The 14109-nt window shown below is 45.5% G+C and overlaps 1 protein-coding gene across 2 annotated transcripts in view; it reads left to right on the forward strand.

The window, feature by feature from the left end:
* Positions 1–14109, forward strand: part of LOC118292443 (oxysterol-binding protein-related protein 10) — a 61149-nt gene that overhangs the window by 27391 nt on the left and 19649 nt on the right. For both annotated transcript variants that reach the window (XR_007030333.1, XM_035621383.2), the window contains 3 exons: positions 621–689; positions 5083–5280; positions 12843–13086. Coding sequence is in view for 1 of the 2 variants with exons in the window: in XM_035621383.2 (XP_035477276.2) it covers positions 621–689; positions 5083–5280; positions 12843–13086 (511 nt within the window). In the remaining variant the exon portion in view is untranslated. The remainder of the gene's footprint in view (positions 1–620; positions 690–5082; positions 5281–12842; positions 13087–14109) is intronic.

Here is a 14109-nt window from a genome sequence, read left to right on the forward strand (position 1 = left end):
TCCACAACCACTCTTTTTCTCTTTTTTTTAACGTGGGTTTTATGGATTAATATTCAGGCTTGTGCATTTGGGGGGGGGGGGGGGGGGGGGTAGCGTTTGGTTTCAAGGGATTAGACTGTGTGTGTGTGTGTGTGTGTGTGTCTGGTGTGTGCGTGTGTGCGCTGACACTATCTCTGTGAGGTGTATCCCCATTCGCCTGATCCAGTGGAGAATGAGTTGTGGACTTCTGGAGCTGCACCACAGCTCGTGACAATGTGAGAAATAATCCGAACTTTATTATTTCTGTAGCAAAACTTTTGCCGTGGTGGGGAGTTGTGAGGGGCAGGGGTTTTTTTCAGCCCGTTTAGTGTCACCTTGTGTCCTTGAATGGAGAAAATACAAATTCATCGTCTCATTTCTTACTTTAAATGATTCAGGTGTTTCGTTAAATTTGTCTGTGTGTGTGTGTGTGTGTGTGTGTGTGTGTGTGTGTGTGTGTGTGTGTGTGTGTGTGTGTGTGTGTGTGTGTGTGTGTGTGTGTGTGTGTGTGTGTGTGTGTGTGTGTGTGTGTGTGTGTGTGTGTGTGTGTGTGTGTGTGTGTGTGTGTGTGTGTGTGTGTGTGTGTGTGTTTTTGATTTCAGGTGAGGAAGCTGAAGGGCTCAGATGAACACCTGAGTGTGGAAAGAGCCGGAGGAGGCCAGGAGGTGCTGGTGGGTCTCCACACACACACAACCACATCCCGCATCCCCCGAGCGCCTCGTCTCTCTATGCTTAAGTGTTCACAAACTTAGTTCCACCTTCAAACAGTGATGAGGGCAAAGGAAGTATCTCCATCTGGCCTCTAATGTGCATTTCCTTTCTCTTGCCAACAAAAAAAAAGGTTTTAGATTTTTACTTCCTCATTATACTGCCTCATTGCCGGCTCGCTTATTCAACATATATATATATATATATATATATACATATATATATATATACATATATATATCTGTACGCCACTTGAAAAAGCTGCACAGCTGGGGCGAGATGTCCAATTACTCCGCTGGGCCGTGATGAGAAAAGCAATCAAAAGATGAGAGAAAATTGGAGGAAAAAAGTGGAGGGAGAAAGAACGGGCTCTCCGTCTTTCTCGCCTTCCGCCCCGCGGAGCCGAGCGGGGCGTTTTTGTTCCCGCTCGGTGACTGCGGGGCTTTTCCGCGGCGGCAGCTGTTGCGACGATACCCGCCGCCGTGGTCTAATCCCTTTCCCCCGAGCTGCGCTGTCGGCCTCTCGGATCATTATCGCGGTGATGAGGCAGCCGGCGGTGGACGCTCTGCCACATCTCTGATCACGGGGCGGCTCTGGCAGAATCATTTAAGCGGGATTTGCCTGCGACTGAGAAAGGGTCAGAAGCTCTGCGAAAGATCGCCGCAGCTCGGTTTTTTTTTTTACGCCGCTGATCGAGGCGGTTGCGGTCAGAACACATCTGGAACTGTGTTTTATTTTTGAGGTTGATCTTGATCAGTGTGTTGGGATGCTAAGTTTTTTTTCCTCGTCGTATATGTAGTGTGGTAATTTAACCTGTGGCTAAAGATGCAGGGTGGAAACCGGACGATTTGAGCCTTTCACAGACCTACTGTAACTGTATCGACGTGCACCAGTATCAGAACTTCAGGAAAGGTGTGCAGTTAAACTTACATTTGAAAAATGATATTTGTTTAAGTTCTATATTTGGTTGTATTTGTGTTTTCTTGTTTAATTTAGCACTATTATTTTTATTTATGGTTAAACTGTAAAAGATCTACCGATATTTGGTACGGAATTTTTGTTTTCTTCTACTCCGTAATATTATATGGGCCCCAAAAATCTAGATATCTGTTGGACTGTCCTGAAAATATTGTGCTTATGTAAAATTGTTGTCATAAAAAGTCCTATGTCGCGTCTATCGATGAACCCACAACGTGCGCGCTGAAAGGTGAACGGTAAAAACAAATCTTACCTGCTCCGTGTTTCATTTAAGGCTCCATGCAAAAAATGAAAAGACATAAGTCAGGGAAACGTGGAAGCAATTAAGGGACTTGACATTTACCCAGGAGGATGTCTCGGTTATATATGTCCCGTCCCCCCCCCCCACAGGTGTGTGGGGAGGCGTGGCCTGAGAGCGAGGGGGCGGGGGCTGCTCAGTCAGTAATCAGGTTATCAAGCTGATTTCTGACTGATAAACAGGCCGTAAGCCATGAGCTTGCACATGAGCAAACACGCAGCTCCGGACAGGAAGGGCACCAAGAGTCAGACCCACGGACTTTGAGTCCCGCTGGTAATGACGTTTGCTTTCTGCTTGAATAAAGAATCAGACGCTTCTCCCAATAATATACCTGAAAACAGATCAGAACTCTGTGTTATAAGTTGATATTTTCATCCCGAATGTGTCGTTATTAAACTCATACCACATTCCCCTAACCAAGGGGTTGTCCCTGAACACCACACTGGCTAGTGTGTGTAATTAGTTTTGTCCCCTGTTGTGTAGAAAGTGACGGGTCAGCAGCTGACCGTTTGTGCCGTTGTACCGTTCCACCCACGCCGCCTCGCACGGGGGCCAAGTCCGCCCACGGTCGAGTGACTGCAGAGCACCTGCCAAGAGAGCATTTCTTTAAAAGCCTGAGTCAGTCGGTAGGGTCCGGCCTCTTGTGTAAGATTAAAAAGACTAGGGCCACATCATCATTTAATAATGGACTATAATTTATGAAACACTTGTATTTTAGATTGTCAGTGTAGATTTCACAGGCAAGACATTTGATTCTTAACTTAAATTGGTTCAATTGTGAAAAAATTATCCCTTAAGTATGTTTCATAATAATCTAATACATATCTAATTGCCTGGAATCAACTTCTCACCAAGTCGTTTTTTTCGTTTTACTTGACTCACGTTGTTAACTTAACTTTTTCTCTTAACATGTTTCATGTATGTGCTTAAATCTAATTTTTTTTTTTATATTGCTGCTCATTTCTATAAATTCTATAAATAAACAGTTAAAGTTAAATTCTATTAAATTAGTTTTTCAGTTTACTAATTTAATTTGAATCAGTAATAGGTCCAATGATTAGTCTGTTAAATACAGGTTTTATCCTCTTTTTTTCCCCTCTAATACCCGTTAGTTGCTTGTCTTCAGGCTCCTAAAAACCTTCGAAATAAAGCGGAGAAAGGGAAAACGGCCGCCCGCTCACGTTCACGCTGAGGCCAGGACCTGTGACGAGGGATGGCAATCAGACATTGCTTCATTTCAAGAGGTCACAATCCAAAAAGGCGCCGGAATCACTGCTGCGTGATGTGATTTGTCCTGACAGATCTCCCCCTTGTTCAGTTTGATACTCTACCAATACCCACAACTGTACTCACTGTACTCTATCCTGTCACTTCCCTCCATCACTGCCCCTCTTGTCGTGTTCCCCCTTGGAGTTTTATCCTCCGTCGGGCATCTTCCTTTCCGTTCCAGTTTTTTGGAAAAAAAACCCTCGGGGGGCCCTGTTCCAGTTTTGGAGGACTAAAGCTTGGCGCGTCCGTCTCTCCGTCTCTCCGTCTCTGCTTACTCACGGCTCGCGGCTTAGCCTCGCACAATGCAACAGTGTTCTCTCGCGTAAGCTGATTATTCTCTGTTAAAATGATTACACCAGGACCTACACCTACTACAACTCCACTCTTATTCACCGTTTGGATGCATCTAATCCAATCAGGAGAATGTCCTCGTAGTAATATTCACATTCGACATTTATATCCACAGGTTCTCGAGCCTTCTGGTCACAATGGGATGTCGTTGCCCCAAAGGGGGCAGAACGACAAGCGGTTACAGTTTCACATTAGCCGTACATTTTGAGGTGAGCAGTGCTCCGGGCCGGAAGTAGTTCCCTTGGATCTATTTTATTTTCGCGGCTGCACTGACTGCGCAGGAGGCGTCAGGGTGAAGGATGTGATGTGACTTTTGCTTTGGCTCAGAGAGAAATGATACAACGTAATGGATGGGAGAAAAAAAAAATGAACTCGCAAAGCTACAAACTGTTATAGTCCATTGGATTTTGTTGCATTTGTCAGGTTAAAAGGTTTTTGAATAATGACTCAAGTGGAGAGGAGTTGTCGGGCCTCTCTGGCGTTCTGTAGCTTTTGTTTTATCGTACACACAGGTTACAGATCAACACGTGTGAAACTTGACACGGCAAAACTATGACTTTTCAGCCGAGCGGCAAACCCACCGTGACGTCGCCCGTTGGTTTGTGAAGCCTCAAGTTTCGCATTTTGACAAGTTGGTGGTTTTTTGAAACCGGACGTAGAAATGGGGGTGTGGTCTGACGGAGAGCTCGTCCACTGCGCGCCGACCCTCCACCCATGCACCGATTGGACAGAACAGCTGTCAGTCACGCTGTATCCACTCCCTCAATGCATACCGTGCTTTATCGTCTATTTTACTCTAAATGAGACCACGATTTACAGAATGAACATCATGCTTTGTTGAAGAAGACTTGAAACTAGCGATTGAGACCACAAACTCTTCAGGAAAATGTTAACTTGCGTTATAAATCAAGTGAGAAGTATAGACTTCGACAGAAAACTACTTCTTTTTAGTCGCCATCTGCTGGTGATTCAGGAGAATACAGGCTTCATTTTCCGGACCATTTTTTTTTTTAATAGATTCTCTCTTTCAGCTTCTCTTAAATCATACAATCTTTGTAATGTACACTTACTTAATTGCTCTATTTCAGGGCAAATCATCAATCCTCCCTTTTAAAAAATGAACTGGTGTATATTTAACCTTTTGAATATATTATTAATCGTAATAATATGCATTTGTTTTACAAAAAAGTGATTTTTAAGGTCAACCTTAACTCTCCTTAAAATTAGGTCAGTACTATAGAGTCAAATTTTCACCTTTATTTTGTGGACAAAGTTTATTAAATTTTGGGATTCAGAAACCTCGGATTTCTCTACTGAACCTTTTTACTCAGAGAAAAAGTACGCGATATTGTTGTTTCGCTTCCTCTTACGTTATCACGCTCACGTCCCTCTTAAATTCCCATTCAACTCTTTCTCTCCCTCTCTGTGTCACCCCTCCATCCCCCCTCCCTCCCCCTCAGGGCTGCTCATCCTCTGGTCGGACCCGTAGCTTCTCCCTGCTCCCCCACCCAACCCCATCCTCATCCCCGGGTTCCCAGAGGCACCTGGGCCACACGGCCACCCCCAGCAACATCGTCACCATCACCCACCACAAATCTCCGGCTGCGGGCCGGCGGGCCAAGAGCCAGTACCCAGGTCGGCTGCTGGAGGTCAAAGAGGTGGGTGTCGAAGGAACAACAGTATTTCTTTTAACCGTCGACCTCGAAGTAGACGCGCAGGCATACTTTTATTTCATCCTGAACCTTGACTCACATGATTGGGATGAATCAGGTAGAGACGGCATGAAAAGAACAATTCTGTTTTATGACACTGAGGTCTCATTTATTCATGAATATCAGGCCCAATGTCAACATTGTAACCACCGTGTTTACTGCTGGTATCCCGGAGACACAGCGACCTCGCCATTGGGTTACCACGGTTACACCACAGCATGAACTAACACCACAGCAGCATCCAGCTGTGTTTCCTGTTCACAATCTTCCATGATTGCAGCTGGACTTCCTCAGCAATTGGCTAACCTGCGTGAGTGTGTGCGCCCACTGGCTGGATCAAAGTCTGAACTCTGATTAGCCGAATATCATAACTGATGAAAAAATAACAACAAAAAAACAGAGCAGTCCACCACGGTTTGTTCTTTTTTTAAACTTTTTTATCCTAGCGACCAAACTCCCCAAACTTCAGCCGCACGGTGTTTTGCGTGGCCCTTTGTCTTCGGAGGCTTTGCACCGGTCTCAGGTGGAACTCTGCTGCAGTGAGTTCAGCAGATATTTCTTGGCGTGACACCGACCGCAGAGTGCTTAGTCTCCTACTGTACTTTCAGCATTGTTGGCATTTTCATGGCGTACAGTGCATCAATAGTGTTTACATCGGCCTGTGACAGAGGGTTGAGCCGGCGTCAGCGTGGTGGAGTGTGTGTGCAGTTATCAACGTGTGAGAGGAGAGCTGCGACAGTTAATTGAGTACTAAATTAATCGCCAACTATTTTGATAATCGATAAATCGGTTCAAGTAGTTTTTATGAGGGAAAATTCTCTGATTTCAGCTTCTTAAATGTGAACATTTTCTTATTTGCTTCTCTGTGACAGTAAACTAAATATATTTGGTGTGTGGAAAAAGCAAAATATCATCTCTGGAAAGAAATTTTTTCACAATTTTATGACAGCTTATGGACCAGATAAACGAATCGATTAATCGGGAAAATAAACGACAAATTAACCTATTATGAAAATAACCGTTAGTTGTGTCTGTGTAAAAAGAAAAGAAAAAGAAGATAAACTGTGAAGGTGACGAATAAAGCAACAGTGACAGTGAGCTCATCGACATTTAATATTATTTACTCGTGTGGGGAGACGTGCGAGCACATTCTGAGTCGATTAAGAATTAAATCTGTCACTTTCTGAAGTTCAAATCCCTCATTAATTCTCGATTTTGCGAAGGGACTAAGATACAGAAATGAAGATATTATTATATACCTGGCTGGATAACTGTGGTGGTTATCAGCTGCAGAAATGTTGTTTTCACACGGAGATGAAATGTAGTTTTTGGGATGGTGGCCAGGCAGCTGTGTGTATGTCTGACAGGTAGGAAGGAGGGCGGAAATCGGCCGAGGAGCGACGACAGGCTTTCTAAATGTAAAGTAGTCCTGCTGATGTAAATGTAAATACAAGTTGACAAGGAGTAGGGCACGTCTGCCGTCCTGGAAATATGTTGTTCGATCTGCACCGGTAAAATTTCTGACTCGTTTCTGTCCGTGAGCTGTTGAGAGCTGTTGAAAAGAAAAAAGACTAATTTATTACGCACAATATCATCAGTTACTCATTCAAACCAAAAGGTATACAGTTCGAGAACGGAAGTTGGATCCCTCAAGTTGGAAAAGCTTCTACATTATCGATCCAATAACTACAAGTACATGAAAGTTTTCTACATGTGGTTCGCTTCATCTCTTCACAGCGTTTCAGCATCTCGTAGTTTTGATTTAACTTTACCGCTTTTAATTCCGTCTTCTCTCATCATCATTGTGTCTAAGTGCTTAATATCTCCTCCAGGAGTTTGTCGGGAGCAAAAACAAACTCTCGTTCATCAGTGACTGTCCACGTTGCCTCGCGCTTGCTTGATTTATATGCAACATGTTTTTCCTTCCGTAGTTTTTCTACAGCAACTCAACGGAGACAATGTATCAGTGTCGTGTTTTCAGCTCGTTTCTGTGGCCGAATATCGGTTCATGCAACTTTAAAGGTTAGAAAATAATTAGATTAATTTGTTAATCGGTTCTTCATTTAATCTATAAAATGGGAAGATTCACATGAATTGAGTTTTCCAGCAAATGAACTAAAGTTGTGTTTAGGTTCATTGTGTGGCGCCTTGAGGCCTAACAACAAAACTGTCAGATTTGTTTCCTTCCTTCCTGTGACTTCTGTATCTCCTATATTTTTATTATTCAACAAAAAGATACTGGCTTTGTCTTGGTCCTTCCTGCCTTCGTTGGCACATTGCTACGTTTGGGGGTTTTTTGTTGCCACATTTCCACCGTTTGTAAATCAGTGGCGCTGTTAGAGGTCAAAAGCTTCTCAGGTCACTCTCTTGCTCCTTTATCTGACAAACTGTGTCAGTGTTTATTTATCGTGCTGGATAAATAGTCCAATCCGATGACTTTGTCGTCTTGGGTTGAGCTTTTTATTCAGACGCTGTGAGCAGAGGTTTCGACCTTGTTGCTTGAGTCTGAGGTCGAGACAACCCTTCACCTGCAGCCGGCGGACCCTTCCCATCCGGAGAGACGGCTCCCTGTTCGTGACTGTCTCAAAACTGGGACAAAGTATAATTGAAACCTCACAGCGGGATTTGAACGCCCAGTGCTGTTTCTCGGAGCTGGAACAGTCTGCCCAGCCGGGAGCCCAACAGTGTGCCTACCTCAGGGGTTCATCTAGTTCCCCATCACGTCATCCCGACGACGCTCGGAGGAGCATCAGTATTTCATGCACAGCTCCGACGACCGGGCTGGCTTCAACTTGTTCAATTCCCCCCTTGTTCAGATGCGCCCCGCTGTGCGTCTCGCCTCGTTCTGCTAAGAATACCTCGCCTGAGCGATTCCCTCTGTGGCACAGAGAGAGAGAGAGAGAGAGAGAGAGAGCAGCCAGCGATCAATGCGAGCGGAGACTAATTTCTCACCTCTCCGGAGAAGAGTCTGTCTCGTCAAAGCGACCTGGGACCGTTTTGAGTAAATACCGAGCAGATGGTGTGATCATTGAGCAAAAACAAACAGAAAACAAGGCCCCCCCCCCTCCGTGACGTGTGACTCGTCTTCTGTCTCGGCCTCACAGTCCTCTGGTCCGGGGGCGACGCGGGCTGCCGCTTGGTTGCAACCCGATTCTTATCTGTGCTTTAGTTCCTCTCCTCATCCATTAATTCTTCCCGCCTCGGCCTTCCCCTCTTTTCCTCGTGTCATTTGTTGTTCTCCTTCCTTCATTCATAACAGGCCCATAACCTCGTTCGACGGGTTTGGCGAAGGGGGGGGGGTGCCGGAGTCGACAGTAAAGGAGTCTGCTTTGCGCTGTGATTTATGCACCGTTGCGCACAGAAGAGACCAGAAAGCTGCTGCGTGCTGATTATCCCTGGATTTATGTTCCTACGGTGGCCTTGGAGATGTTGTGTGTTGTACATCCCATCTATTCTCTGGTCCCCGTCGCTGATAATATTCATAATCACCTCTCCGTTACTTCCCACGAGACTCGCACTACAACTACAAAAGCGTCTTTTTCGAGCCGTCATGGAGGGATGGTGGTCCGTGCACCTCGGTGCACATCTCCACATGATCCCCCCTCGTTCGCTTTGCCCTGTCGATCCCCGTCCCACCAGCAGGCACTGGACCGTCCTCGCTCCAGGCAGGAGGCCCAGAGACAGACAATAGGATTAAAGTTTCCACCACTCGCCTCGCGCGGCCACTGCTTGGTGCTAGAATGACAGTAAAGGTGTCACAATAACATCAAAACAACTTTGCACTGGCAAGTGTGTTGGTGTTGTTTCAGAAAGAGATAAAATATGATGCAGGAAGGACGACTTTTGGAAAAATGACAATTGATTATATGCAGAAGTGCCAGAAAACCTGTATTCTCTGGAATGACCAGCAGAGGGCGACTCCACCGGTTGCGGAAATATGTCATTTTCTATAGAAGTCTATAAGAAAATGACTTGACTTCTCGCTTGATTTATAACATCAGTAAACATTTCCCTGAGGAGTTTATGGTTCAATCTCTAGTTTCAAGTCTTCTTCAATACTGCGCGATGTACGTTTTGTAAATTATGGTCTCATTTAGAGATGATCATTCGATAAAGCACGGCACGTACTTGGGCGTCGGTACAGTTTGATTGACAGCCGGTACAGTCCAATAGGTTAATGGTCGCAGGTGTAAGTGGGCGTGCGTTGGACGAGCTCTCCGTCAAGCCACACCCCCTGCTTCTCAGAATATTGTTACTTCTGATTTAAGAAAAACAAGATGGCGCCGGTCAAGATGCCAAACTCGCGGCTTCATAAACGGCAGCTCACAGACCAACGGGCGACGTCACGGTGTGATGCCGTTTGGGTTGAACATTGCAGTCAACTACTCCATATTCATTGTCTGAAATTAAAATGAAAGATTCAAGATGCCTCTCGTTGAGTCTTTGGGCCTTCGCGACTGCTGTCAGCTCCCATTCCATCTGTCCGTCCGCCAATGCATCGTGCCTGTCCACCGAACGTGCGACAGTGGGAGTCAGACCACATCACCGTCTCCCCCCCGTCCTCCCGCTTGTCACGAGCCGGCTGATGTGAACTCATCAAACACTTGGACTCCTGGCGCAGCAGCAGCACCACTTGGCACTTACACTGCTGCAGCGGAGCCGGATCACGGGGGTTAGGCTATTTCTGGAAGCAGCACTGGTCCTGCGTGTGCGTGTGTGTGTGTGCGTGTGTGTGTGTGTGTGTGTGTGTGTGTGTAGCCGTACTACAAAACTGCCTTTCCTGTCAGCCCTCTGACTCTGGAGCTTTCATAGCAGACAAATTTCGTGTTCCTTTTATGTTCACGTCTACCAGAATAACCTGCTTCTAAACCGACCAAAGAAATATTAACCGCGTCACTGTTCCGAGTCAGAGCGCAGCATCAGTTTCGAAACTCAAGCTTATAGTGACAATTATGCATTCGGAAGAAGCGATTTCTGTTTTTCATAAAACATTGTGCGCCTTTGAACGGTGTTTGAAGATGACTCCTCTTGTCCCGGTCGCGTTCATGATAGTCACCTGCTGACAGTTTTACACTAAGGACCTGTAATAGGGGATCTGTGTTGTGTGTCCTTATTCTGTCAGGTGTTTCCGAGGGATTACACCTCATCTCACATTTAGCTTTGACTCCTTACCTCATTCATCCACTGGTTTTCTTCTTCCTTTCTTTTTTTTTGCTGGAGCTATTCATCTCTTTATCGTCTCGTGTCCCTCTCGGCACCGGCCTGATAATAATCCTCTCTCCTCCACAGGCATTTTTTCTCTTTGGGGGAAACTTCCGTCGAGAAAGAGGTGGCTCCGTTTCATTTAGCTCGGCATCCATGAAATCCAGTGAGCTGTGTTATTTCTGATGCAGTTTTTCTTTATTTCGGGCGGGGGGGGGGGGGGAGTTACTACTTAAGGTTGCATAGCAACACAGTTTGCTCACAAACTTGTAGCGCCGCTCGCTAAAGGCAGCTCTGATTTCTGGCATCATTAGTGCAGCACGGATGCAGTTATACTTCTTCCAAAAACCTCTCCTTTTCACACCATATTTCCACGTAGCAGGATACCAAACTCGACATGAAGATATGCAGAAATAGTTTAAAAGAGTGATGTCACTACACCAGAGAAACCTCACATGGTGATTTTATATCGAAACATCCACAAAAGCATCTGCATCATGTCCCGCCTCCTCATCTGTCCGTCCCCATTGAATTTTTCCCATCATGAATTTGTTCTCAAGCCTGTATGAACTCATGCTGCAACAGTTTCAACATGAGAACTGTAATATTACGGCGCGACAAAGTATTTTTCTTCACAGTATAAAAAATGGAAAGGCATTAAATTATTACACTCAGCCCTTTATGAACTCAATGATGCAGTCAGATTGGTCTCCGTCACGACAAGGCCGCAAACAGCTGTCCTGAGGGTTATTGCTGTGAATAAAAAAGAAAAAAGGCCTGTGTGAAATGAAATGGCAAGTCCTGTTTATTTGAAGGGCAGTGAGAAAATGAGAGGGTATCGGCGCGCCGAGCGCTAAGAATCTATTCATAACGAGCGTCGGAAACAAAAATTTGAGCTCCGTCTGCCTGCGGAATCAAACATCCGACCCCGAGCAAGCAGCGGAATAATTGGACGAGCTCTCTCTGAAAAGAAATTCCTGCACTTGAATGTCTTTGTCACATCACCGCCACCGCCACCGCTTCCCCCTGACTCTCCGAAATAGCTCCGCGCGCTGATGCAGGGAGACAGATGTGCTGCCGGAGTGCGTGTGGAGGACGGGGTGTTTCTTTTCGCCAAGCCATTCAATATTAATGAATACAACATTTCCCAGGCTGATAAACAAACCCAGATTCATTAGCCCCCGGGAGAAGCTGATTACCCGTCAGCGAGAGCCGACTTTGTCTTCATCCTCTTGTGATACACGGGGACTCTGCAAGGTGAGCGACACGCAAACACGTCTCGGAGTGAGTTTCATAGTTTGGGGAGTTGAAGAGTTTCATCTACACGGTTGTGTGGATCAGTTGTCAACGATGCCGCAGGAATCGATGATGGGATGCTGTAAAGCAAAAGGAGGATGGACCACAGCCCCTGCAGGGCGGCAGGGTCTGGGCAACCATATGGAGGAAAAATATGGAAGGGGTGTAGACACTTGGTGTAGACATGATATGAGAAGGCTGATGATTGTATGAAATGTTGAAAAACAAAATTGCTTCTGTCACACTGTTTTCCATGTTATTGGTTATGTCAGTGGACATTTTACAACCTCGGTGTATTCTGCCCTTTGACAGGTACAATTCCCCGTTTTCCTCCTCATTGTTTTTAATAACCAAAAAACCCGAATATTTTAAGAATATGATGACATCACAATTAGACACACCAGGCTGACAAATAATTATATCTGCTCATCAAAAGGACATGAAAGGATAAAGCTGTTATTTAATTTTTCAAAAACCAATAATATGTTGGTGTGATTCTAAAAATACTAAATCTTATAAAAAAAAACGGGTCATAGACCTAAAGTATCATCATCCAAAATTAGCACTGTAGTTTTTAGTAAACTTTACTAAAACACATTTGGTGTACTATTAGAATGTAAGATAAGAGGCGTTGACTGAAGATAAACCATTGTGCCCATGTTCACGGCTCATTTATATATTTTTGAACAATGAAGTTCTGTGGTACAGAGCAGGAAACTACTGTACGCCATTGTTGGTTTTGGGAAAACGAAAGAAACGTATCTTTTAAATCCTGGATTGTTCTTAATGTTGTGTTTGAAACATTGTCTTGTTCAGAGATACAGTTGCAGGACTCATAGCCTCAGCGAAAATATATATCCGTTATCCATGCGCCTGTGACTGTAACTGATACCATATAATGTAAAAAAGAAAATATGATGTATAGGTTTTCATCAGTGTCTCACTGGTAATTTGAGTGATGTTATTCTCAACTGCACATTTTAATGCCGTACATCCCTGTTGGACCCCAGGTGATGTCCCAAGCGGAGGGTCAACAGAAGAACCTGGTCCAGTCCATCGACTCTCTGCCCACCAGAGGCCCCCTCTCCTGCCTGGACCAGGACCTGCTGCTGCTCAAAGCCACGTCTGCCGCCACACTCAGCTGCCTGGGCGAGTGCCTGAACATCCTCCAACAGACGACCCAGGGCCGCAGCCAGGCGCCGCCTCCGTCTCACGCCTCCCAGCGCAACCACTCGGCCCACGGAGCCCCCTCTGGTGAGTCTGCCCCGGGCCCCGTTCCAGTGCTGCTCCTGGAGCCCCCGACTCCTCCATCTCCCCCACCCCCCTTGTGTTTCCAGTCCCCTCCTCCAGACCCCTGCGCCAGTGGCAAGGGCCAGCTGGGGCAGCTGGACTGTGGCTCTTGTCCCTGCCCGATGGGTCCCATGAACTTCAGTGTTTGTACTAAATGTTGTTGAATGTTGCATTCGAGTGTCGAAATTGCTTTACTTTGTTCCATTGTCGTAGTTTTGTTGTTGTTAGTGCAGTTATCTGTGTGGTTTTCCATTCGTTATTGTCTCTTCTGTGTCATTTCAGTTGAAATGCCAGTAGTTCCTTCCTAGTGCCAAGTACGAGCATGAATGTGAAGTGTGTGTGTGTGTGTGAACGTGCACTTTTTCGTCAATATTGTTTACAGAATCTTTCATAGCCTTTGCGACTGTCTACCCGCATGCATGACAAAAAAAACAACAACAGGGTTACGTGTGGACTATTAGACCTAACATATGCAATAATACTATGCACTTCTAAATCTCCTCGAAGGATTACGACTTTGCCAAAGGAATCTGCACTGGTGCCTTGCAATGTCAGAGCTCAGCCATGTTTAACCCTCCCTGTGCCAGGTACCGACGGATCCAATAAAGTTGTTTCCATCTTAAACCATTTGAAGCCTGAGGGTGGTTCTATTGGCATAACACCAAGGATAAGGATTAGCCAGCAGTTCCCAACGGAGGAAGGTAGACCCTTAAATAAGTGTGAGGGGGAATGTGGAATCCATGGAATGGTGGGAACTGTTTTCCTATTTTCCCGAGAACAAGGGGTATTTGTAATCCGTCTTCAGTCTTCGGGTCAGTACAAAACAACAGAAGACAGAAGACGGTAGTGGAGTTGATTTGAAGTGACTCTTTGCCGAAAGTCTATCTTGGGCTTGGAAAGGGGCTCTGAAAGTTTAGAACAAAGGATGGCAGATGTAGTGAGTTTGGATTCACAGCGGATACAATGGATCCAATTGAAACCCAATAA

Source organism: Scophthalmus maximus, chromosome 22 (assembly GCF_022379125.1).
Source record: "Scophthalmus maximus strain ysfricsl-2021 chromosome 22, ASM2237912v1, whole genome shotgun sequence".
Classification (NCBI taxonomy): Eukaryota; Metazoa; Chordata; class Actinopteri; order Pleuronectiformes; family Scophthalmidae; genus Scophthalmus; species Scophthalmus maximus.